The 26,076-nt window shown below is 36.4% G+C and overlaps 4 protein-coding genes and 1 non-coding gene across 6 annotated transcripts; 4 read left to right on the forward strand and 1 right to left on the reverse strand.

The window, feature by feature from the left end:
- The first annotated feature begins 7,607 nt into the window (after positions 1-7,607).
- TRNAS-GCU (transfer RNA serine (anticodon GCU)) lies at positions 7,608-7,689 on the forward strand. Its single transcript has one exon. It is a non-coding gene; the product is annotated as a tRNA-Ser (tRNA).
- A 960-nt stretch (positions 7,690-8,649) lies between these two features.
- LOC104098902 (DNA-3-methyladenine glycosylase) lies at positions 8,650-14,351 on the forward strand. 2 transcript variants are annotated; one of them, XM_070194926.1, is made up of 6 exons: positions 8,650-9,081; positions 9,201-9,272; positions 11,187-11,310; positions 11,928-11,998; positions 13,593-13,650; positions 13,727-14,351. In XM_070194926.1, the coding sequence occupies exons 1-6, from the start codon at positions 8,692-8,694 to the stop codon at positions 13,888-13,890; spliced, it is 879 nt and encodes a 292-aa protein (XP_070051027.1). In that variant the 5' UTR covers positions 8,650-8,691; the 3' UTR covers positions 13,891-14,351. The 2 variants fall into 2 exon arrangements, with proteins under 2 accessions (XP_070051027.1, XP_070051028.1); XM_070194927.1 differs by lacking the exons at positions 8,650-9,081; positions 9,201-9,272 and adding an exon at positions 9,327-9,431.
- Positions 14,352-15,701: 1,350 nt separating this feature from the next.
- Positions 15,702-18,807, forward strand: LOC104098903 (E3 ubiquitin-protein ligase SINAT2-like). Its single transcript, XM_009605753.4, has 3 exons — positions 15,702-16,122; positions 17,164-17,550; positions 18,272-18,807. The coding sequence occupies exons 1-3, from the start codon at positions 15,922-15,924 to the stop codon at positions 18,593-18,595; spliced, it is 912 nt and encodes a 303-aa protein (XP_009604048.1). The 5' UTR covers positions 15,702-15,921; the 3' UTR covers positions 18,596-18,807.
- Positions 18,808-19,327: 520 nt separating this feature from the next.
- Positions 19,328-22,797, forward strand: LOC104098904 (probable protein kinase At2g41970). Its single transcript, XM_009605754.4, has 8 exons — positions 19,328-19,586; positions 19,850-20,053; positions 20,622-20,872; positions 20,956-21,082; positions 21,228-21,501; positions 21,904-22,036; positions 22,116-22,202; positions 22,327-22,797. Exons 2-8 carry the CDS (start codon positions 19,954-19,956, stop codon positions 22,450-22,452), a joined length of 1,098 nt encoding a protein of 365 aa, XP_009604049.1. The 5' UTR covers positions 19,328-19,586; positions 19,850-19,953; the 3' UTR covers positions 22,453-22,797.
- Positions 22,798-23,521: 724 nt separating this feature from the next.
- LOC104098905 (large ribosomal subunit protein eL21x/eL21w) lies at positions 23,522-25,243 on the reverse strand. Its single transcript, XM_009605756.4, has 2 exons — positions 24,894-25,243; positions 23,522-23,963 (listed from the first exon to the last, which is right to left on the reverse strand). The coding sequence occupies exons 1-2, from the start codon at positions 25,128-25,130 to the stop codon at positions 23,706-23,708; spliced, it is 495 nt and encodes a 164-aa protein (XP_009604051.1). The 5' UTR covers positions 25,131-25,243; the 3' UTR covers positions 23,522-23,705.
- Between the last annotated feature and the right edge of the window lie 833 nt (positions 25,244-26,076).

The raw sequence follows: 26,076 nt of genomic DNA on the forward strand, positions 1-26,076 counted from the left end.
AACAAAAGGGTATAGAAGCATACAAAGTGCGGTCCGCAGAAGGAATTTTGCGGCCGCAAAAAAAATTACGGTCCGCAGAATTCCATCTGCAACCGCAAACAACGAAGAAAATCCCAGCAGACTTTCTAGCAAACTGCGGACCGTACAGGAATTGTGCGGCCGTAAAAGAATATCTTGAGATCAACTTCAGAGAGTGTGCAAATTTTCAAGTTCCAAGTCCCTCAGAATAGCGGACCGCAAAAGAATTGTGCGGCCGCAGACATAAAAGTGCGGACCATAGAAGACTATGTTGCGGCCGCAGTTCTAAATCTGCGGACCACAAAAATGTTGTCTCACGGCCGCAATTCAGAATTGTGCGGCCGCAGAATCCCAGCTCCTGCAAGATGAAGAATTGTGCGGACTGCACATGGAATTGTGCGGCCGCAGAACCTCCCGAAGGGTATTTTTGTATGAAATTCCAGCCTTGTATAAATAGACGAGTTTCATAAAATTAGGTCAACTTTTGACATCAGCAAGTCCTGTAGCCATTTTTCTTTGCCTCTTTTTGGAAGTTTTCTATATTTTAGAGTATTTTACTATAGATTTTATCATCGTAACTTTACAATATGAGTTTAATTAGTATTTCTTCTTCTATTTTTTCTATTTCAAGCATGAGTAGCTAGATTTTTACTAGGGTTATGACCCAACCCTAGTGTGTAAACCTTATGGGTATCTAATTTAGTACTTGCTTATAATTGAGTATTTATTATTTAGCCTTATTTATGCTTTAATTTGTGGAAGTAATGGTTGTAAACATTAGTTCAGGTCTATTTGACTTAGTCTCTACTTGAGAAAGAGAGACTTATTCTAGGAAAACTTGGCTAACAAGAAATTGGGTCAATCGAGAGATTGATTAACCCAATTAAAGGGTTCAACCTAGAGATAGTAATAACCCGACTTGAGCTTTTATCAACTGTTTTGTGTGATACACATTTGGACTTGAGAAGGCCAAATTAGGCAAAACCACTCTCTGGCCGAAAGGTATTGAGTGGGTATTTGAGAGTTGATAGCTATAATACACCCTGATCAGCAAAACAAACATTAAGGTTTTTATCCTATTAGACGAACACCTAGGTGATGGTCATAGCCCTAGGATTTTTACAAACTTGAAAAACAATAAAAATAATTATCCTAGTTTTATTTCTTTACTTTGCAATCTTTAGTTGTAAAATAAAAATAGCAACAAAATCATTTTGTGGAAGTGCAAATTAAGATAGTTCAAATTCACGCATTAGAATATATACTCTTAACTCCTATCTAGCTCCCCGTGGATTCGATCTCGACTCTTCGTTGGGTTACTATAATTGTAATAGACCGCTTCATACCTTGTTTTGAGGTATGTATTGTGCGCGATAGTCACTTCCCCATCATCGTCAATAACCACAGTGGTTGCAGCTGGATCGGGTGCGGCTTTCTTCACTTTCTTATTCTTACCCTTGGCCGAGGAATAGCGTCACCTTTTTGGTTTCTTATTCTCCGGCCGGGGACTCCGAGAGGGAGCGCTTGCACCGGAAACAGATCCGATAACACATGTTCGGGTGAGAGACTCTTTCAACAACCTCGCAGCCTCTGCGGGATCAACCAAAACATCCTCCTCAGGGATGGAAACAGTACCCTGCGGGAGACCTGAAATAAAACCCTACGGGATGGAAACAGAGCCATGCGAAAGTTCAACCAACATCATCCAATTGAGAGTGCTGGAATAATCCTAGCTAACTAGAAGCATCACTCCGTTAACAAAACTCCTCAATGGATTCAACTTAGCAAGTGTGACAACCCGATGGGAGATCTTACTGCTCACGAACACCGAATGGGTCATGAAGACTACCTTATTTGAAGTGATAGACAGTGACATGGGCTACAACATAATTCTTGGCAGACCATGGCTACACGAGATGAAGGTCGTACAATCAACATATCACCAACTTCTGAAATTCCCAACTCTAAACGGAATCAAACAAATAAGAGGCGTTATAAGCTCTTCAGACTGTGCATTATGTTGAGCTGATGAAGGTCATTGTCTCCTTTGTAGGGAAGCCCCTTCATCAGTGGCTTCCCCATCATCGTCAATAATCACAATGGTTGCGGCTGGCTCGGGTGCGGATTTCTTCACTTTCTTATTCTTACCTTCGGCTGAGGAAGAACGACGCCTTTTTTGTTGCTTGTTCTCCGGCCGGGGACTCCGAGAGGGAGCGCTTGCACCGGAAACAGATCCAATGATACATGTTCGAGTGAGAGACTCATTCAACAACCTCGCAGCCTCTGTAGGATCAACCAAAACGTCATCTTCATGGATGGAAACAGAACCCTGCGGGAGACCTGAATCCAACAAAAGGGCGAGGTTAGCCAATTTTTCTATGTACAAAGATAGAATGAAGGCACAATCAGTTTACCGTGATTCTTGGCCTTCCATCCGTACTTGGGGGCCAACTCATTCCACTGGCAGGTCTCAGGCGAGGTGATGTCCAGAATCTTCTGAACCCATTGGTCCAGGCCTTCAATCCTTAGTGGTGTCTACCAAGTTACTAAAATAATGACAAGAAAAGGATAAGCAATGACATGAAACAACCTCTTTTCAGAAAAAAGAGATAGACTTTGAACTTACGTGAACGAGTCCAAGACTCAGGAAAGGATGGAGTTCTGGTCGGGATGATATCCCTGGTGGAAATAATCACAAACCGCTCCATTCATCCATGGTCATTGTCGTCATCCATGCTGGTAAGCAATGCATGGTGGCCATGTTTACTAAAATTTATTACTCCCCCACGAAAAATCTTGGGGGAGTAGAGATTCACCATATAAGCCAAGGTGAGGTGCTCCTTTGTTTCCTAGAACAACGCCGTAGACAGTCCACCGTTCGCCACACCGAAGGACCCACTTGTGCCAAACAAACCTGGTACCGGTGGCACAGCTCCAAAATCACGGGGTCAAGTCCCTTTTCTCAAAGAAACGTACCCAAAGTGAAGGGGTACGTGTAAACATACGTGATCCCTTCTTAGTAAAGGTTATTCGATCCACCAGATCGGGAGAAATGTTGTTTAGATCATGGCAATCACAGTCCTTCTTCACAGCAGGAATAGTGGAAGGTGAATAGAAGAAGGGAATTTGCCAACAGCCCAGGTGCGAGAGTTTGAAGAAGGGAACTTCTCTTCGAAGTCCTTGGCTGTGTTGAGATATTTGGGGATGATTGTACTCACCGTAGGAGGGTCAGCATCAACGTAAACCTCTTTGTCTTTGCTGTTCTTCGGGCCCCCATCGAAAAGAAGACCGGAGTTCTTGGAAGAATTAGTGAAAGAAGCCATAATCAGCAGAAGGTGATAAGAGTTTTTTGAAGAGGATTAAAGAAAGATGAAAACAGACAAGAGTTGAATGCAAGGAAGTTGAGAGAGTTTATGGAACTGTTAAGTGTAAAAGAAGAAGAATGAGGCGTATAAGTAAAGGAATAGGCGACTAAAATCATGGCCATGATTACCTCGAGAACCGGCAAAAATATTGCTAAATCGTGGAGCAACACATGTTCAGAGTATTAAATGCGAAGAGATGTGCGTCTTATCAAGCGTCAGAAACTTTTCAAAAGGGTTCAGAAAATTTTCCTCCAAGAAAGGAGTCTTTACCAATTTTCCGGCGACACAAAGATGTGCCACCGGAAAGCAAGAGAACTATCTGTATAGGGTAAAATCAGTTTATATTAAATGATCATATGATAGCGTGACACGTGAAATCGGAGACAGATGAAAGATGAAGTGAGTAGAAACCAGGTCCGAGGAGAAAAGCTTCAGTTGGCACCGGGAAGATCCCGAAGGGAACACAGTCAACGGAAGCAAATGAATGTTTGTCACCAGATGAAATTTAATGAAGAATATTCCTCAGTATTAAATAATACAGCTGTTGCAGAGAATTTTGACATTCATGATATATTGTTACATATTCATCAATGACCCCCATTATTGTCATTTAAGAGGGGAATGAACCTAGGACCTTATTCTCTAGATATAGCAATAAATAATAACTTCAACAACCATTGTAAGACATGAAAATTCTAACAAACTTATGCTACACACTATTCCAAGCCGAATAATACTTTATTTTCTGTCTAACGCCATGCATATTGTTGCCTTCGGAAGCCTTGCTCCCGGACCAAGCTGTCTACTATTTTATCTCGATTTCAATGCTAAGTTTTGTATTTTATTTAATTTATTATCAAATCGGTTCGCTTGTCTATAAACAATGCTATAAATTCAACTGTACCATTTTGGGGGTAAACAATCATATTCTAGGACTATTTGTTGCTTGACATATATAATTTGTGGGTCCCACTTCTTTTAACCAATTTATCAAAATTTTAGTTTCATTATTTTCCTTTGCTTCTTCATGGCCTCTAACCCCACCAGATATCTTTTTTCAATGCCACCCAAACACACCACATCAACTCGTCGCTCATATTTCTACCGCCAGCACCATCACACCACTACAAATAAGTTAAAATCACTAGAATTTATTTGTGCAGAGACCCGAAAAAGGGAAAAAATAAGAAACAAGGACACCTCAATTAGTTGTTCTCTCTTTAAAACCACAAACTCACCACTCTCTTCCACCTATGGACTACCACAAACTACACTAGAGTGCTCCCCCACTGTGAAGCCATTGCTGATTTTTTTTTCTGGAATTCCATAACCGATTTTTATTTTATTTTTGCCTAATTCGAAAATTGGCATACAAATTTTGAATTCTTAATTTCTCTCTCCACTATACCCTTGACTTTCAGAGGAAGAATAACTTGGGAGAAAATTGAAGGGTGCTTGTCACAGTAAAAAGGAAGAAGGGGAAAGGGTGTACTGATAAAGAAAAGGATGGGATAGGGGCATTTCTTTCTTTCTTTTTTATTTATTTTTTTAACTCGATTTTAGAAAATTTTTAATCCAAAATTACTGTACTCACGCGCGCTACTTATGTGAGTTGCCCACACTTGTCCATGTCACAAAGCACAGTCAATGATCAAGTGTATTTATTAGCTAACATATGTACGAGTTGAAGTGTTCAAATAGTTAAGTTGTAAGTTCCTTTATCGGATTGGTAATCAGGTACAAGTTTAAGTGGTCAGGAGATCGTTTTGTCTTTTATGTAAGTAGAGATTAAATAATATCGAGAACATACCATATACAAAACCAAAAAAAAAAAGGAAAAGTCTATTATCTGCTTGATAATATACTAACACTTATAGTTGGAGGTTCTTCGTATTGGCAAACAATTAAGTTATAGCCAGTTATATACTTATATCAATAGTACGATATATAAGCAACTGAATTATAGTTACTTCCAATAAAAGCACTTTCAATTTAAATTCCGTCAACAGCTTGAATAACCTAATCTCTTACTATTTTAAAGTACAATGCTTGAAAAAGAGAGTACTTAATTAAGTTAGTAAAGAAAAAATATTTTTCCATCAAATTAAAAAAAAAAGTTGGTACCTCGTGGATCCGTAAAATTGAAGCTTGCTATAGTGTCGTATAGATAAATAAGTACGTGCCCGAAGAGACGCAGATCTAGAATTTCTAAAACATAAGTATATACTTATAAAAGTTGCAAATTTTTAAAAGGGTTGACTTACTCCGATTCTGAAACCAAGTTCACTAAATGTCATTTTTAACTTCAAATCTAATGTAACATTGATTTATTTATCTTGAAAAAGTCAAAACACTCTTCCATTATAAAATAATAATGAAGTATTAATGTGCGAAACTTAAATATCACGTAAATAAGGGTAAATTTCACAAATGATCACATAATTATGAATTTTTTCACCAAAGTTATATAACTTTGTTTTCTCACAGAAAAATCATAAAACTTCACTAACTTACACAAAAATCATAATAACCGAAAAACACAATTTTTCGATAGTATTTTCTTATTCCGGGTTTTTTATTTTTTATTTTCAATCTAATAAATAATAACTCAATTAAAATAGGAATGACCGAAGCCAACATGATTCATTCGACCCATAATGTGAAATTTACCCGCCAAATAATGATTTTGTTCGACTTTTGAAATGCTAAAATGAGGTACTTTTTCTAGGATTGAGTTAATAAATGATGATCGCAACTCGCAAGAGGAATTATTTTCAAGTTATGATAAATCCAAAATGATTGAAATCAAATCTGGTGAAGGGCCAGGAATTATTTTGTGAAGTACCCAACTAATTAAGCATATACAGATGCGAAAACTTCAAGTGTTATTTAATTGATTGACGAGCAATAAGTTAAGAAATACAGATAAGAATGACTTGTTTTGTTTCCACTAATGAGTTGTTTTTAAAATCACATGTACAGAAAAGTTTATACACTAGCTAGCTCAAAATCTTAAAATACCCCACCTTTATATAATTGAAGGAGGACAATGACAAAAGAAGAGGAGGAGACAGATTTCATTCAAGACCTTGATCTTCTAACCACTTTTTCTCCACCGACTAATATTCCTTTAAAAACTCAATTGAATTTTGTAGAAAACAAGAAAAAATAGAAAAATATGAAATGACTCAAAAGAAATTCTGAACTGTCATGTTTTTCTGCCAAAATAAAAAAGATGAGTAACAAATGAATAAAAAACCAAGACGCATGCATGGCATTAATTATGTGAGTACTATTAATTATCTTGTAGAATAAGGTAATCGAAAAAGTGAAAAGAAATGATCAAAGAGGTTGATAGTTTACCATCAGTATACAATTAAGGACACATTCCTCGTGCTCCTTAATCTGTTACAAAATACACTTTCTTTAGCTGGTTTTTCTATCAATACTAGGCATCAGATGCAAATTTAGAGAAATACATTTTAAATTTGCAAATGTTTCTACTTATCTAAAAACATAAGAGGGTGATAGTGAAAGTTCGGAAAGCAAAAATGTCTCAATATTGAGATTTCTCAACAGTAGCAATTTCAAAGAACCAAGACGAAGATTTTCTCCCACAGTCTAATTAAGTAAAAAAAGGGCAGCCCGGAGCACTAAGCTTCCGCTATGCGCGAAGTCCGAAGAAGAGCCAGACCACAAGAGTCTAATTAAGTACTGGATAAAAAATACAGAAAAAGGAATAACCCATCAAAAGGATACCTCAAGAGGCACCAATCTCCCACGGCAAAGATTTATTTGTTTTGAAGCCATGTACGAATAGAAATAAAGATGCAGGAAAATGAAACAAGGAATCAAATATTTAGAATTTAGTGGGCGTTTGGACATAAGAATTGTAAAATTCCAAAAAAAAAGTGAAAAGTTTTTCCAGTGAAAATGGTATTTAAAAATTAAAGTTGTGTTTGGACATAAATATAATTTTGGGTTGTTTTTGAAGTTTTGTGAGTCATGTGAAAATTTTGAAAAACAGCTTTTTGGAGTTTTTCAAATTTTTTAAAAAATTTCATAATTCATTTTCAAGTGAAAATTGAAAATTTTATGGCCAAACATTGATTTCGAAAAAAAGCGAAAATTTTTCGGAAAAAAAAAACGAAAAAATTCTTATGTCCAAACGGGCTAGGGATTCCAGAAATACTAGAAATAAGACCTCCATCCTGTATCACAAGCGTCGCTTTGGCCGAGTGGTTAAGGCGTGTGCCTGCTAAGTACATGGGGTTTCCCCGCGAGAGTTCGAATCTCTCAGGCGACGTAGTTTCTATTATCTTTTTTTGGTTAATTCAAATAATGAACAGTCTGCATTTTTATTTTTTGTATTGTTTTTATCCAAACTTATTATGTTAGTCTAATGCATGTTATTATATGGATACGTAAAAAAAAAATTACATAACATAAACTGTTTTAATTACGTGAGAATTTGATTGAAAGTTTTGTCAAGTAATAGGTTGCAATTTCAGACTTTTTATATTGGTAAATATACAACCTTAACACGATCCTATTCCAAAACTTATTTTTGACAAATAATCATGCTAACACAGATTGTTTTCCACAATTTTTTTTTTTAAAATATTCTTATTTATTTCAATTGTAAATGGTTATCCAAATGACACTAATAATACTAGCTTGATAAATGCACCCTTTTCGAATCCGTAAACTCTAGAAAAATGAAAGAACGTCTCACTCATTGGCGTAGCTACACTTGACCAAGGGTGGTCACTTGAACACCCATGGTTAGAAAATTATTCTGTAGTTATAGCTTAAATATTGTAATAAAGGGATATAAATTAAATTTTAAACACATTTAAAATGATTGAGATAAGCAGTTTAACGTTAAAGAGTGTTCAATTTTCTAGGGCAATCGTTGAAAGAGTCTTTCAGCAATGAAATTTATCAAGAATGACTTTATAAGTTGGATGAATGATGAATTTTTAGAAAAATGCAAAGTAGCGATATTAAAAAACAAAATTGATGCATTCATTCATCTGAAAAATATTTTACGTATAGGTTAAAATTTGAATACTCTTTGTAAAATTTCTGGTTTCGCCACTGCTTTTACTTGACTCATAGTATTAGTTTACACTTTTTATACATGTAAAAAATCAAACAGAAGTCTGTTTCTAAGACCAACAGCCATTTCTTAATTACTTAAATAAAATATAAATTACAAATTTGAAAATGTTTACTTTGTAGTAGTAACTTATTTTAAAACCTCAATTGGAATTGACAAAGTTCTTTCCGCCCAGCAAATTCCCATATGCTATGGTTCTCCTCTAAGCTGCCCGCTCGTCTGCTATTTGTTTCTCCAGTTAATACTAATATTAATCCAATGAAGAAACCCCATTGCCTAAAAAATGATACAAATCACAAAATTACTGTCCAAAAAATCACCACCAAAACCAAAGCTTCATCATCCAAAACCACAATCATTAAAGTAAAAAACAAGCCCAAATCAAAAGATTCAAAACCCAACTCAGAATCTCAAGAAAACCTCCCAATCCCTCAAATTAACACTACCCTTATAGCTTTCTTGAATAAAAATCCAATCTTGACCCAAGATTTTTACCAAATTGATGCACTTGATCTTGCCCCTCGTTTGCTTGGCAAGTTCCTTAGGAGAGATGACGTGGTTCTTCAAATAACTGAGGTTTTTAATGTTATTTGTGTTCTTCATTTAATGTGTTTGGCCTGCTTTAATGGTTGTTGAATTTGGTCGTTTCATTAATGGGGTTGATGTTTGTGTTGTTAAATGAACTTGTTTGATAGGTGGAAGCTTATAGGCCAAATGATTCAGCTTGTCATGGTCGATTTGGCAAAACAGCTAGGACTGCTCCTGTTGTAAGATTCTTAAAGCTGCTATTTTTGAGCATTTGCTTTACATTAGTGGTGAATGCTGAGAAGAAAGTGTAACAACAACAACAACAAACTCAGTGTAATCCAACAAGTAGGGGTCTCGGAATGATAGTGCGTATGCAGCCTTACCCCTACCTTGTGCAGGTAGAGTGGTTATTTCCGACAGACTCTCGGCTCCAAGCAAGCATGCAAAATGTGATAGTATAGAGAAGAAATGCTATAGTGTAAAAGTCAGGGAGTCAATAACAACAACAGTAAAGTAGAACAGTCAAAACACAAGCGACATCAGGTAGTAATAGAATTTTAAGAATATGGAAATACTAGATTAACGCTATTACTACTGGAAGGAAAAGAAATATGTGCAACTGCCTACTAGCTTTCTGTCCTAATACTCGCCCTCCACACCAGCTTATCAAGAGTCATGTCGTATGTAAGCTGAAAATATGTTACGTCCTGTCTAATTACCTGTTCCCAATACTTCTTGTGACATCATCGTATCTCACCATTGCCTTGCATTACTGGTCCAAGGTACTTGAAGCTGTCTCTCTTAGGGATGACTTGTGAATCCAGCCTCACTTCCACATCAACTTCTTGGGTAGCGTCACTGAACTTGCACTCCAAGTATTCAGTCTCGGTTCTGCTCAACTTGAAAGCTTTAAATTCCAGGGTTTGTCTCCACACCTCCAGCCTAGTGCTAACTCCGCCTCGTGTCTTGTCAATTAGTACTATATCTTCTGCAAATAACATGCACCATGGTACCTCCCCTTAAATGTAGCGCGTCAATACATCCATCGCCAAGGTAAACAAAAGCGGACTAAGAGGTGAACCCTGGTGTAACCCCATCTCTACTGGAAAGTATCCCGAGTCACCTCTCACTGTCCTAAACCGGGTCTTGGCTCTATCATACATGTCATTAATTGCCCTAATGTATGCTACAAGTACACCTTTAGCCTCCGAAATAAAACATCTGTAGGGACTTTGTCATATGCTTTTTCTAGGTCAATAAACACCATATGCAATTTGTTTTTTTTCTTCTCCCTATACTGCTCCACCAATTTCCTCACAAGATAAATGGCTTCAGTGGTCTATCGCCTCGGCATGAATCCAAATTGGTTCTCTGGAAATGGACACACTCTTCCTTACCTGGATCTCCACCACCCTCTCCCAAACTTTCAGAGTATATATCACCCTTGTTTTTGTATACTCAGAAGAAAGTGTGTTCAAATTTTGTTGCAGACATATATAAACAAGAATGTGGAGCTTTTAAACGAGCGGTTAACTCGAGTTTGACATTTTCCTTTTTTTAAATTCTCTAATATAAAATTTATGCAAGATAATAGATGGGTTTCGTTCTATTGCGCAAGTACTTGTTTACTAGTTTTAAAGGGAATCACCCGGCCACCTCATTATGTTGGACCTGGAGATATGATGTGCAGTGTCTGTCATCAAATATATTGCCGCACTTACCCATAGAAAAAATGTTATTGCTGTCCTGCACTACATATTGATTAACATAAACCATATGAAAGCTGATACCATTGTGTATTTAAACTTGTGACTAGAAGTTGGACAAATCTCCAGAGTTTCTGGAGTAGAATGTAGGAAGTAGTTGCTTACAAGAAGAAATTAGATTGTTTTATGGTGGAAAAAACATTTACAATCATGAATTTCTTGCTCTTTGTCTGAAGTATAAATCAATTTAGAGTTGGACATATCCTTTTGTGAGCACAGTGAGTGTGTATTAGTTTTTGGAGCCATATGAAACATTTCAATGTGTTCTTTATAACTGAATTATTATTCATTTCTTTGTGGCACTGTGCCATGACATCTATTAGTATATGTTATAGAGCATAATATTGGGGGTGTCTTCTAAATTTTCTAATAATTTGTGATTGATAGTTTGGTCCTGGTGGTCATGCGTATGTCTACCTCTGCTATGGTTTGCACATGATGCTCAATGTTGTAGCAGATAAGGAAGGAATTGGAGCAGCTGTTTTGATTCGTTCATGTGCTCCCATCAGTGGTAAACTGAATTACATACTCTCATACTCCTACGTTTTATAGTTGTAAATTTGTTCCCCAGTTCAGTTTGATATGTTCTATTTGATCTCTTTAGCCCCACTGCAGTTCAATGCATGCGTTCGTCAAAGTCACTCTTCACTCTGCGAAGGTTTATTTTTTTACATTTGTTGCATTCGTGCACCTCGAGAAAACAATTAAATGATAGTATAGGTGTAGCTAAATGCATCCAATGAAATATTACTGAAGCAACTGTAGTTCTTGAATATTCTGGTTCTTTTAAAATAATTAACTAAAACTTGTCTGGTTTAGTTGATTTCATCAACCAATATTAAGATAGTCGGAGCTATGGCCAGGGAAGATAAACATCTGCTATAACTGTTTGAATATCATGAGTTCAACTTTGATCCATGAAGTGGAATTCCCATGCTTGCATGACAAATGGAAAGCAAGGTTATATAGACACACATTGAAATTGAAGCACACTTCACCGACACCCAGTTATGATGATCTTCTCTCTCAAGTTCTGCGTGCTTGGACACTTAGGCTAGTTTATTATTTTAAACGAAGTCAAAATACCATTTAGGGTTTTCTTCAATGATAATGGACTAAACACTGCAGGTTTGGGTACTATTCAGCAGCGCCGGGGTTTAGAAAATGAGAAGCCTATTCTTCTTGCAGGTCCTGGAAAGGTAAGTTATGACCTTTGTTGGGTTATAAAAACTTAAGTTACTTGTTTAACATCATTATATTGAACAAAACTTTCTTAAAGATTACCTAGAGTTTAGTCCCCTTACTTGATTTAAGTCCATATCAAAAGAGTTTGGCTTTGTGTTATTGAATTTAGCTTGAACCTATTTTATTTGGTTCAAGGACACTAGTCTCTAGTATCTCCTACTCTGCCTTTTCCAGGAATCCTTGGGAGTTTCTTTATGCATTAAAAATTAAAACAAGTACTATCGAGTACAACTACGTTTTTCTAGATATCTGCCGCATGTGTCATGGGTAGCAAAACATCGTGCATTCATGAAACCTTTGCTTATGAAATGTCCTTAGGGCCTTTATCTGACCATTTGTTCCTTGTTGGATGGGTTTTATATTTTTGGCAATTGTGATGTTTTAAGCTTCCATTGGATTCCTTTTTACATCGAGTCACTGGACAATGGTTGTTTTCACTGGCTAAGAGTAATCTGAGTTTCAGATGATAGTTGTGATATCTGAAATATCATGTTCAATGGAGTAAATATCATTTAAAGGTATAAATTGAGGATTCTTTCTGTATTGGCTATATGACTAATTTGAGTTTTCAGTTTATTAACTTCCTTGATGAGTTTCTTGCGGTCTTGTAGATTTATAGAGGCCCTCATTGTGAATCTCAACTGTAGCTATGGAAGCATCCAATTTTAGTTTATGGTCATCTCCATCCAAATACTTTTCATTTCGGTGGAAAGGCGAAATGCAATTGTCTCTACTTGAATTCCATTGCTTACATTTAGAGAAGCATAGTTCTAATATTTCAGTATTAGGAAAATATTACTTGCAATTTCTGGAAGCTTGGTTGGTATATCCAGGTTGGAAGAAGTTTGTTATACAAGTCATAGTAGTAGTATGAGCAATTTGAGATGTTCTAGCAAATTGCAAAAAATGGCTTGGAAAAATGCAAATTCCGCTCTTTATAAGGAACAAAATTTGGTTCGTATTGAACTTTTTCTTTTTTCTTTTAGCTCGGTGCACAAGGCATCCCGCGTTCACGCAGGGTCCGGGGAAGGGCCACACCCAAAGCTGTGTGATGTAAACAGCCTAACCTAATGCAAGCATTAGTGGTTACTTCTACGGCTTGAACCCGTAACGTATAGGTCACACGGAGACAACTTTACCGTTACTCGAAGTTTCCCCTTCTTGGTTCATATAGAACATTAGTATATAATGATACGTAAGAGGTGAGATATGTTTTCTGTCTAACCTAGTGGATTCTGACTAAGGAGAATAGTCTTCACTTCAGGCATTGAGCTCTTCAGGTCATTCTGCCATTAGCATATATAGTTTCAGAGCTTGAGCTTTCTCAAGTATGAACAACCTTCCATTTGAAGATGAGCATGGTAAGAAATAGAAAGTAAAATTAATATCTAAGTTAGTAGAAACATTTGAAAGTACTTGTCGGTCATATCCCTGCTGTATCACCTCAAAACAATTGCTGAGATCACTTGTATATGTTTCATTTCCGTAAAGAAATGATTTGCAGTCATCACAAACTTACATGATAGTGTAATTGGTGTGATTTTGTAGGTTGGTCAGGCATTAGGACTATCAACAGAATGGTCTAGCCATGCCCTATATACTGCCGGTAAGCATTCTCTGAGTTCCATTTTTCAAATTTTGGCGACTATATGAAACTCCCGCCTACTCTATGCGTATGACAGGTGGTCTTGAACTCTTAGATGGGCCAGAACCAGATGAGATACTAGTTGGTCCTAGAGTCGGTATAGAGTATGCTTTGCCAGAGCATGCTAATGCATTGTGGAGATTTGCAGTTGCCGGTTCTTCATGGATCAGTGCCCCTAAAAAAACTCTCAAACCTCTTTAGCGCATCAACAACGGAACACAAATCCGCCTCCACCCCCCGGGGGAGTGGAAAAGTGAGAAAGTAATCAAACAGTTGTCTATTGTATAGGATTTATAGTCCACTCTCTCAGGTTAACCATTTTTTTGTGTATATTTTGGTTGACTCTGCGTATATTTCAATCGTGTTCTTGGTTACATGCGCATTGTGGAGATTTGCAGTTGCCGGTTCTTCATGGATCAGTGCCCCTAAAAAGACTCTCAGACCTCTTTAGCGCATCAACAACGGAACACGAATCCGCCTCCACCCCCCGGGGGAGTGGAAAAGTGAGAAAGTAATCAAACAGTTGCCTATTGTATAGGATTTATAGTCCACTCTCTCAGGTTAACCACTTTTTTTGTGTATATTTTGGTTGACTCTGCATATATCTCAATCGTGTTCTTGGTTACATGCAAAAATATGCCACATTGTGTTGGATTATCTTACCTAATTAGTTAAAAAAATGATCTAACTCGATTTTACAATGATACTCTCTCCGTCCCAATCTATTTGACATAGTTTGAATCGGCACGGATTGTAAAAAAATAAAGAAAGAATTTTCAAACTTGTGGTATTAAACATGTCATAGTATTTGTGTGACAAACTTTTAAAACTTGTGGCCTTAAACATACCATAACATTTGTATGGCTATAAAAGCCTCTCAATAAGAATAATATGGGAAGTGCAAAGTTAATTATTTTCAAATATAGAAAATATGTCGTTGAAACGCAAGGAGATAACCAAGAAAATCCAAATCTGTATATAAAACCTTTTTGTCTTGTTGTGAACGGGCAATTGAGCTTTCCGCAAAAAACCCATTTTGTGTTTAAACTTTAAACATGAAAGTAATGGTTGATTGCAAGAAAGATGCTTGATGACAAGATAAAACTATATAAGACCTATCTTTTCGTCTTTTTCGTTAATATCATTTAAAAGCACTGGATTCATTGAATTGTCTCTGTGTGAAATGTGAATATAGTATATATGTCTTATATGACAGTTCTATTATTATAGTTTTGTGGTACCCAACAAGTATGGAGCTTTTCATTTGCCGAACGATGTATGTGCTTACTTTATAGCTCAAAAAAAAGGAGCACAAAATAAACTCTAGAAAAAAAGAATGCACCCAAAATCGATTGTCAATGAAATGAATAAAAATCATAAGAAATTAGAATTTTCAAAATTACTCGATACATATGCTAGTTGGGCGAAGGTTGATACACCTTGCCCCATATGGTGTTACGACACACCGCTTAGTCGATTTTTTGCTAAATATGAATATATAGATTATAAGCAGAACGGAAATATTGTATAAGTATAAAAAAGTCATCGTTTGTTATTATAATAATTTGTTCATTTCTTCAAATGTTGATACCGCATATGAAAAATCTGCCGTAATAGCAAGTATTTGGGTGCTAGAAAATATACATTCATATTTGACTGCTGAGGCCTGGTTCAAGTCTTCTTATTCTGAAAATATTTTTTGCCAAATGGATGTATTAAACCACCTAAACAGATGAATGCATCTAAAATATTTTTTCAGCTTTATATATTTTGGAGTTTGTGTTTGGTCATCTGTTGTTTCTTTGAGTTTGAGATAACCAATAAGCTAAAAAAGCTCATTTTTAATTTTGTGATTAGGTTGTTGAAAGAATCTATTTGGTCTAAATTAGTTCAAAGTTCTACCTACCTCATCTACCCAAATGAGAAAAAACAAGACATATAGAGCTAATAAAAAAATAGCAGACTAAGTCCCCACTCAATAATTACTGGTTCACTGTTTCTCTGATTTTGTCTATTCCCCACTAAAAACTAAGTCAAAATGAGCATCTGAACTTCTACCAGTATATATGGTATTCTTTGCGTAATTTTAATGTTGCTTCCTCTCTTTGATTTTCTAGTCTTTCAACTCTGTCTATAGAGACCAGAGACTAGACTCACCAAGTCAGCAATTTACAGTGATTAATCTTTGGCTATTTAAGTGGTGCAAATAGAAGTATATCATCTAAGTTTAGAATGGCTCCTGGAGGTGGTGCTAGTTGCAAAGAAATTATAGAAACATGGCAAAATTTTATAAGTTGTGACACAACAAATACACAGCTAGAGAAAAGTATTACATATCTTGGTGAAAAGTTTAGAAAGTCTTCAATTCATAGTGTTCATGAGTTGCTTGAGTGCCCAATCTGCACAAGGTCCATGTATCCTCCAGTTTACCAGGTTAATACTCCTCTTTATGTGATTGTTCACATATGCTATCAAATTCTTTATATCTATTCTTTTCTTTGTAACGGTTGTGACTGGACTAACTTGCTCGCGCCTAGACTGTTTTAACGTGTAGTCTCCCACCGGTACAGTTGCCAGGCGACTTTGTCAACCAAGACTTAGGCAGAAGAAAGATGACTCAACATAGTAACTTACAAGGGGTCGCTTTTGCTAACCTCCTCTAGAAAAAATTGGGTTGCAATTTGAAGTTTATACTATGAAACTGCACATTAGGTTTATAACAATAGTTGTGACATAGTATGGATATTCTGGGGTTAATACATCACATTAAGATACTATAGCTGTCTAGAACCCGGTCATCTATACAGTTGGGATACTGAGTGTAATCCAAGAGTATACGAAAAAGTGTTTATATGCGAGTGAAATAAGAATTTGCAAGATTTCTCGAATTTCTTTCTTTCCAAATTATCCACCTGAGTGCGGAAGGGGTAAATTTTGAAACTCTGTTTCTTTGTTGAATTTCCAGCTCATAAACATATACTCCCTCCGTTTCAATTTATATTAACCTACTTGATTAGGCACGGAGTTTAAGAAAAAAGAAAAAACTTTTGAACTTATGGTGTAAAATGAGGAACATATATTTTATGTGGCTATAAATCATTGCACGAAGTTAAATGGTTTCCAAATATGGAAAGTGGTCATTCTTTTTGGCACGGACTAAAAAGAAAATAGGTTCATAGAAATTGTAACGGATGGAGTATTTTACTACTGTTTTCCTCTTTCAGGTTAGGCGCCCTTTGCTTGAACGAAAGAGGGGTCTTTACCAGGACCGATGCTAGTAGTTAGATTCACATGAGCTCTAAACATGTTGAAAACTGTTGAACAAACTCTAGATATCACCTATAATGAAGAAGTTTATTACTTCTACAACAGATTGCTTGTAGAAGATCTATAAACATAGCTTTATTTGTTGATAGATAAGCACTTGTATTTTGTATTCCAATCTTTTTATCTCATATTATATAATCCATGTAGTGTCCAAATGGCCATACACTATGCACCAACTGCAAGTCTGGAGCACATAATTGCTGTCCTACTTGCCAAGTTGAACTTGGAAACATAAGGTGTTTAGCCTTGGAGAAAGTAGCAGAGTCATTGGAATTGCCCTGCAGACATCAAAATCTTGGCTGTCACAAAATATTACCCTACTATCGGAAGCTCAAACATGAACAACGTTGTAAATTTCGGCCTTACCATTGTCCATATGCTGGATCAGAGTGCTCCATAAAAGGGGACATTCCAACACTCATGTTACATCTTAAGGAGGACCACAAGATTGATATGCATTTTGGATGCACTTTCAATCATCGATATGTCAAATCAAATCCAGAGGAAGTTGAGAATGCAATATGGATGCTCACAGTAAGTCTCTGCTACTTTTAACAGTTAGTGGTAAATGTTGTTCTCATGTATCAAATGCCTTGTTTTCCAACTGATGATGTTCAAAATGCTACTCCCTCTGTTTCAAAAAGATGGGCACTATTTCCTTATTAGTCAGTTTAAAAAAGATTGGCACCTTTCAAAATTTCCTTAATAAGAAGCATTTATAGCCACATAAGAGATATGTCACGTTTCAGACCATAAGTTTTAAAAGTTTTATGGCCGGACAAATGTTAGGTCTTATTTAAGACCACATATCTCAAAAGTTTTCTCTTCTTTATTAAAGTTTGTGCTAAGTCAAACTAAAATAATCTTTTTAGATCGAAGAGAGTAGTACTTCTGTCAAAAAAAAAAATTTGAAAGGGGGGTGGGGGATTTTGTACTTCTCTCAGGCTAAAACAGACTATTTCTCTTTTTATAAATTTGTTAGTAAATGTTTGTATTCTTCTTTAAAGAAAGACTGTATCGTTACAAAAGCCTTACATTTCTATGTTATGACTCACACATGGGCGAAGCCACACTTTGGTTAGGGTAGTCAATTGACTGTATATTACACTGTATATATAGGTAAAATATCAAGTTTTAGAGGTACATAACATATATTTTGTGGGAAAGTTTTTTAACTTCTTTCAAGTTCGAACACACCCTTTGAGGAAATTCCTTAACTCACAGACTGCTCAATGACATCTTTTACACAATGCAGGTTTTCGACTGTTATGGAAAACAGTTCTGCTTGCACTTTGAGGCATTTTCACTTGGTATGACACCAGTTTACATGGCCTTTCTACGTTTTATGGGCGAGGACAATGAAGCCAAAATGTTCGCCTATAGTCTAGAAGTTTGTGGTTTTGGCCGTAAATTGACATGGCAAGGTATTCCTAGGAGTATCCGAGATAGCCACAGAAAAGTTCGCGACTGTCAAGATGGACTTATTATTCCAAGAAGCTTGGCACTTTTCTTTTCTGGTGGAAATAATGGACAAGAGCTTACATTGAAAGTCACAGGTCGTATATGGAAAGAGCACTAGAGAAGTTAGTAGTGCATAGGCAATTGTACAGTGTCAATTTTTCAGAAACTCTTAAGTTTATACTTTGCCTTTTTTGCATATGTTGTATATCATATCAGCTCAGGATCTCTTATGAAGATAGCATATAATTAAGTCATATTCCACTCTGATGTAAAAGGTATACACTACCTAATTTGCATGAAATAAAGTTAATTTATTTCTTGTTTTGGTTATTTCTTACCAATTAATAGGAAAAAATGGTTATGGACTTGTGGTGACAGTTTAAGAGTGGGTTGTTCTAGTGGTGAGCACCCTCCACTTCCAACCAAGAGGTTGTGAGTTCGAGTCACCCCAAAAGCAAGGTAGGGAGTTCTTGGAGGGAGGGAGTCGAGGGTCTATCGGAAACAGCCTCTCTACCCCAGGGTAGGGGTAAGGTCTGCGTACACACTACCCTCTCCAAACCCCACTAGTGAGATTATACTGGGTTGTTGTTGTTGTATATTCCTCAGTGTTAGCTAAGAGTAAGAAGATAATGAGATTTTTAGAGTGGGATAGGCCAAAAGCGAGATTTGGAAAAGCTGTTTGTCGTTTGATTTATTAATGCTAAGGCAAGAATTATATATAGAAACACCGAAATTTTCATTGTCAATACATTTGTTATATTTTGAATAAGAAAAAGTAAAGGGAAAAGGAAAAACTGCATGTATATACAATATACTCCTAGTTAGTACGTAGAAATGTGTTGGTTTTAAGCGGTTAAATGAGTCCATGCGACTTTCCCGTTTAAAACAGAAAAATCCGTTCTTTGCAATCTACCAAAGATCCATAATATAGAAACAGAGAAATTTAGCAACAACAAAAAAATTAAAAAAATCAAGAAAGAGAAATAAAAGCAATTAAGCAACTTCCTTTCTCCTTTTTCTTTGTTTTTCAATCTTCCATCTCCTTTCTGTCTCCCCCTTTTCCCAGATTCATTTTCCAAGATAGATTGCTGCTTTCCATAAAAACTTTGGTACGTAATATTTCTCCTATTTATCATTTTAATATTGTTATTATAATTTTTATTCTGTAAATTAGTTAGTAAAACACCTAAAATAAACATGTTTGGTTCAACGGGATAAAGAACAACGATGTCCTTTTCTCCGGTGCTTTCCTTTCATGATTGTCAGTTTTCAAGGACTAAATACCCCATATGTCTTATTGGTTTTTTGTTACATATTTTTTTTTTATTGTTAGACCTGTATTTTAATCAATATCTTTTTAAAATTTTCATAGGAAATCTGCTGTGTAACATATAAAATTTTACTCGGAAGCATTATATGGATTGATAAAATCAGCATTTTGGGAAGAGAGATTGTGCCTTCCATAATTGAACGACAATGTCGTGCTGTGGAGGTGGAGAAGAAGACGTATACAGCGGTGGTCCGCCGTCTAACCAAAATACAGCCCCTCCTAGAGCCGGCAATCCCTACGGTGGTGGTATATATGCTCCTTACTCGAAAAAATTACCTCTATTCGGTGTTTACTCCAAATCAATAAGTACAAGACATGCATCTTGTATATACACTTTTATTATTTAATCATTGTTAAGTGATATATATTCTCACTTTAGTTTGCAACTTTAAGATTAAATTATTTACGTTTAATTTAAACACCAGGTAGGGGTATGTTATTTGCTCTCCTACCCTCTCTTTTTATATGCTTGAAAGAATTATCTTAGCTATATATAGCTTTATGGTTTTGGGATCAAACTGCCTATATTAAGCTGGAGCATTACTTTAGAAATAATAGATAGAGCATCACATTGTTTTTTATGCAAGTTGTGCCTCATGAACTAGCATACCTTTCACTTCTGAGTCTTAGGTTGTACAAATGCATGGTAATGTTGCGTACAATAGACCCTTGTGGTCCAACCCTTCCGTGAACCCCGCGTATAGCGGGAGCTTAGTGTATCGAGCTACCCTTTTTGCTTGTAAGAAGAACCATCCCCCTCTTCTCCTAAAACCAGTATTTTGTATATCAAAGTTTAGCTTTTTTGGTGTTGTAGCCAGTGATAGAGGAGAACCAGGGGGTGGTGCAAAAACTGGAACTCCGCAGAAAGTTTTACCAATTGAGATACCGGTTGTGTCATTGGATGAGCTAAATAAATTGACTGGTAATTTTGGTCAAAAAGCTTTGATTGGAGAAGGATCTTATGGACGCGTATTTTTTGCTAAATTAAGCGATGGCCAACAAGCAGCAATTAAAAAGTTGGATACTAGTTCTTCATCAGAACCAGATTCTGACTTTACAGCCCAGGTAAATTTCCTAATAATGGCATTTCTCTCTTCTTTTTGTGGCAAAAACATGCTACATGAAATTTGCTTTTTCTACCTATGCAGTTATCAATGGTTTCAAGACTTAAGCATGAGCATTTTGTGACTCTCATGGGGTATTGTCTAGAAGCAAACAATCGAATCTTGGTATACGAGTTTGCAGCTATGGGCTCTCTACATGATGTTTTACATGGTATGTCAAACTGAACTGTTAAAATATTGCTGAGCTTCAGTAATAGCACGCTGCACAAACGACTAATGCTTTACATACAAAAGGCATCAAATGTATGCAAGATAGATTGCAGCATCATAATTGATTGTTGGATGTTTTGTTGTAGGTAGAAAAGGTGTACAAGGTGCTGAGCCTGGTCCAGTTCTTACCTGGAATGAGAGAGTTAAAATTGCTTATGGTGCAGCAAAAGGCCTCGAATACTTGCACGAAAAAGTTCAGCCGCCTATTGTTCACCGTGATGTCAGATCCAGCAATGTACTTCTCTTTGATGATTTTACAGCAAAAATTGCTGATTTCAACTTGACAAACCAGTCTTCCGATACAGCAGCTCGTCTGCATTCGACTAGAGTTTTGGGGACATTTGGCTACCATGCTCCAGAGTAAGCCTTGCATTCTGAGTTTGTTCTAACTTGCAATGACACCCCTGCTTATTTTCTCAACATAGGCTTTCTGTTTACCAAACTTTATAAAATAACTCATCATTATAGTAAACACAAAGAAATGTAGTATCGATATAATATTTTTAAAGCACTTGTTACAAGCAGTAGAAGGGGAGCTTTGGCGTAACTGGTAAAGTTGCTGCCATGTGACCAGGAGGTCACGGGTTCGAGCTGTGGAAATAGCCTCTTGCAGAAATGTAGGGTAAGGCCGCGTACAATAGACCCTTGTGGTTCGGCCTTTCCCTGGACCCCGCACATAGCGGGAGTTTAGTGCACCAGGCTGTCCCTTTTTACTTGTTACAAGCAGTTGATAATTGATATAAAGACCATACTGTTGTGCAGGTATGCAATGACAGGACAGATAACACAGAAAAGTGATGTCTATAGTTTTGGAGTTGTTCTCTTAGAACTCTTGACAGGAAGGAAGCCAGTAGATCATACAATGCCCAAAGGACAACAGAGTCTTGTTACATGGGTACCTTCTTATCCTACCTTTTTCTAATTATCTTTATTCATACCACAAGTTTACTGATTCATTCTAAAATTTTCTGCAGGCAACTCCAAGATTGAGTGAAGACAAAGTGAAGCAGTGTGTTGATCCCAAGCTAAATAATGACTATCCTGCAAAAGCAATTGCTAAGGTTTTCTTACTAATCTTTGCTAAAAAACTAGTTAAAAGAGGTCTTGGATAACCTTTAATCTTTAATGTTACATTTCTCTAACTGCTCATTCCACTTATAGCTTTTATGTATACTTTCCTCTCAGATGGCTGCTGTTGCAGCACTTTGTGTTCAATATGAGGCAGATTTTCGGCCAAATATGACGATAGTCGTTAAGGCATTGCAACCACTTCTCAATGCAAAACCAGCAGGACCAGAGTCTAATACATAGGCACTGTCTGCTTAAAATCAGCAGAACTAATACATCTGTCTCAACAAATCTATGACAAACTATGCATGATTGATGTTCTTGAACTCTGAAAAAAGGGAATTCTTGAGCTATCCTCCTAACCATAGCAGACGCATTAAGGTTATGCACTCTGCATCCTCTCTGCTTCTACAGATAGAAGCCTAGGGAAAAAGTTTGAGACTTTTGGGTTTAGTTTAAATTCTCATGAGTAGGTTATATGTGACATGTTACTGGTTATGAATACCAGTAAGTTTACCTTTTGTGAGTTTGAACGCTGAGGGGCCAATATTTATGATTCAAATGCATCAGTTGTTAATTGAACAAGAACTACTTTTTCATCGAAATGGCCTCTAAAGGGAAACATGGTTTAAATTAGAAAAGAGAACGACAAGAACTTGTAATTGTTGAATAACTATTCCATGACCCATGTCCTCATGCTTTGGTTTCAGATCACTATTCCCAGTGCAGCACAATTGGTGTTTGAATGGTTCATCAAACTGAAGTTTTTTTTAACTCATATTCACAATCCAAAAACATAAAGACCTGTTCCATACTGTAATCTCCTTTTAGTTAAGAAAATACTAGTAATAACTAAGGGAAAGCGGCTCAAATGTTAGCAATAAAATTCATCAGAACTAACATCATTGAAACTTTTCCCTTCTGCTAAGAAGATTGAACCACTAACTACGCGGCAAAAGGATTGCAACTAAATAGCTAAAGCTGGAATCAAATGCCAAGTTTGAATTTGGCTGATCATTACATTAGATTGTTTGAGGAGCACACAAATGATGTGAATCTTTACTGCTTTGTGGCAGCAACAAAGGTGACGAAGTATAATCACTGTTTGAAATGGAACTCTACAACTTTGCGCAAAAATCACTGCATAGTTTGTCACCTAATAAGTGGGGCAATGCCCATTTAACACAATAATACACGCGCTGCAAAAGAGACCATGCAAAATTAAGCGCTTAAGAACAACATTTTCTGAGATATTAAATTTGGTTGTGAAATCATAGACATCTGGGTTAATATTCTTAAATCAATGCATAGGTTCTAGTAATAGATAATTCTGCACTTCCATTTGGAGCAACAAGTTCAATGAAGACTTCCAGTGATAATGTCAACAAAATTTATAGCTAAAAAGCAGAGTCTGAGGTGACACCAAAAAACTAATCCTGTCTTTCAATTTCATAAAAGAGCACGTAAATAATCACCAGCTCATAAACAAAGTAAAATCAGTAGCCTCCCTTCAAATCGTTAACCACATCATATGGTATGGGGGTAACAGTCTCCAATGTAGCGCCTTCAACCATGAAACCTGGTTTGGGTCCTAGGGGTTGCCTTTTCGTGCTGATAACTTCTCCTCTAGCCTTGGCCTCGGCCTTTAGCTGGTCATTCCTCTTAATTCTTTCTTTGACTTCTTCAGTGCAACGGGAAAGCTGAACATGTTCAATCCTCACATGGATCCTCTTCCTTAAGATTTTGTTACGAACCTGAGATCCACAGCAAGCAAAAAAAAAATTTAAAATAGGCACAATGCATAAGCGTAAAAAAACAAAAACAAGGAGAACAGACATCCAAGACTACTCTCAGTCCATTAAATTTCCAATTTAGTAAATCAAGCAAATAAATATCCACACTCCCCACACCCAAATATCCAAAAAAGAGGAATACAGAAATAAGTAGCATGTCTTTGATAATCCAGTATATTACTGACAAATGCACTAGTAAAGAAGAGTAAACCACATTGCTTTCATGATCAAATGAAAATATATATCTCAACCATTATTATTACATTCACAACCAGTGAATTCATACAACCAACCCCAATTTGTTTGGGGTTGAAAGATAATTGATTGATCGACATTGGTAACTTTTAAATATTCGACGCAATTTTCGAAATAAAGATTACATTCTTTTAGAAATGAAATCAAACATAGTTGGTTGATTGACATTTGATAACTTCTCTTTGATGCCAGAAATTATTTATGTAAAAAGACGTAATTGTTAAGAAATGAATTCAAGCATGAATAACTCGAGCTGTTCACAATATTTTAGTTCCCACTATTAACAATTGCATCCAAATAATTGTCAGCCGTTTAGCATTCTATTGACAAAGGCTGGGGCTTCACATTAGCTTAGTATGCAATATCAGTTATTACATTCTCATCAATTTTACAACAAAACTATGACTCAATCCCAAACTACCCTAAGTCAATTTCAGCAATATGAACCCCCATTCATTGATTTTAATCGAAACGAAAATCTCATTCTACTTCAGACCCTAAAATTATCTCCATATACAAGTACAAACAATCAATAAACTACTTTAAGCTACAAATCAACAAACAATTGAAGAGTAAATGAGTACACATATTTGTATTCATGTGCGTGTGTGTGTGTGTGAGAGAGAGAGAGAGGACCTGCTTGTTAACTTCGACACCAACGGCGCGTTTGGTGACGTTCCAGATACGGCCAGTACGGCCATGATAGAACTTGTGAGGCATTCCCTTGTGAATAGCACCGTTCACTTTGACATCAACATAGTCCCCGATTTTGAAAATCCTCAAGTAGGTTGAAAGTGGGATGGTTCCCTTCTTTCTGAATGCACGAGAGAATGAATCTCTCGTACGCGACCTTAATCCATGACCGGCCGGCATTTTCCTCCTCCGCTTCTCTCCGCCGTGTGCGACTCTGTGTGTGTGTGCAGAGAGTAAGTGAAACCCTACTTCGCAAAGCAAAGAGATGAATGTATATAGTGGATTTAGGGTTTTGGATGGGTTTGGGCTGGATTATGTGTGGGCCTTTTATAGTATCGACATTGAATTGGTGATTTGGGCTTTAATTTCGTTGGGTTTGTGTAAATGCGTAACCCAAGTTTACTTTTCAGAATCTCACTCATGCTAGGCTAGAAAAATGGAAGAAATTGGAAACTAGCTAGTTTAACCCCCTCCTATTAGAGTTTAGCTAGTATTTAAAACTTTATTACTCTCTGTATTTTAATTTATGTGAACTTATTTTTTTTTGTCCATTCCAAAAAGAATAAACCCATTCTAAATTTAACTTAAACTTCATACTATATCCTTAACGAGAGGCTTTTAGAGTCACACAAATATTATGATATGTTTAAGATCACATATTTCAAAAAAAATTTATCCATACAAATATTATGATTTTGTGATGACTCAAAATGGTCATCTTTAAATTTAATAATTAATTCTGTGTTCTAAGACCTCGAAAAGTACTTTTTATCATTCCTCGACTTGCGTGCGCAGTCCGTATAATTTTCAGCAACTTTTTATGTGAAAAATTGATTAAAATGTAAAATATAGCCTTAAAACTCAATTAAGTTGACTTTGGTCAATATTTTTAGCAAATGGACCCGAATCAGTGTTTTGACAGTTCCGATAGGTCCATCTCGTGATTTGGGATTTAGGCGTATGCCCGAAATTTAATTTGGAAGTCCCTAACTCAAGTTATGGCCATTTAACTGAAACTAGAAATTTAAAGGCTAAATATTTCCAAAGTTTGATCACGGATTTGACTTTTTGATATCGGGGTCAGAATTCGATTTTGGGAATTGGAATAGCTCTGTTATGTCATTTA

This window comes from Nicotiana tomentosiformis, chromosome 2 (genome assembly GCF_000390325.3).
Source record: "Nicotiana tomentosiformis chromosome 2, ASM39032v3, whole genome shotgun sequence".
Taxonomy (NCBI): Eukaryota; Viridiplantae; Streptophyta; class Magnoliopsida; order Solanales; family Solanaceae; genus Nicotiana; species Nicotiana tomentosiformis.

Coding starts and splice junctions, on each gene's coding strand:
- LOC104098905 (XM_009605756.4), bottom strand. CDS start 25,130: ATGCCGGCCGGTCATGGATTAAGGTCGCGTACGAGAGATTCATTCTCT. Junction 23,964..24,893: donor GTGTCGAAGTTAACAAGCAG/GTCCTCTCTCTC, acceptor TGTGGATCTCAG/GTTCGTAACAAAATCTTAAG.
- LOC104098902 (XM_070194926.1), top strand. CDS start 8,692: ATGCTATGGTTCTCCTCTAAGCTGCCCGCTCGTCTGCTATTTGTTTCT. Junction 11,999..13,592: donor TTCTTGCAGGTCCTGGAAAG/GTAAGTTATGAC, acceptor GTGATTTTGTAG/GTTGGTCAGGCATTAGGACT. Junction 13,651..13,726: donor CCATGCCCTATATACTGCCG/GTAAGCATTCTC, acceptor TGCGTATGACAG/GTGGTCTTGAACTCTTAGAT.
- LOC104098904 (XM_009605754.4), top strand. CDS start 19,954: ATGTCGTGCTGTGGAGGTGGAGAAGAAGACGTATACAGCGGTGGTCCG. Junction 20,873..20,955: donor ATTCTGACTTTACAGCCCAG/GTAAATTTCCTA, acceptor CTACCTATGCAG/TTATCAATGGTTTCAAGACT. Junction 22,037..22,115: donor AACAGAGTCTTGTTACATGG/GTACCTTCTTAT, acceptor AATTTTCTGCAG/GCAACTCCAAGATTGAGTGA.
- LOC104098903 (XM_009605753.4), top strand. CDS start 15,922: ATGGCTCCTGGAGGTGGTGCTAGTTGCAAAGAAATTATAGAAACATGG. Junction 16,123..17,163: donor TGTATCCTCCAGTTTACCAG/GTTAATACTCCT, acceptor TAATCCATGTAG/TGTCCAAATGGCCATACACT. Junction 17,551..18,271: donor ATGCAATATGGATGCTCACA/GTAAGTCTCTGC, acceptor TACACAATGCAG/GTTTTCGACTGTTATGGAAA.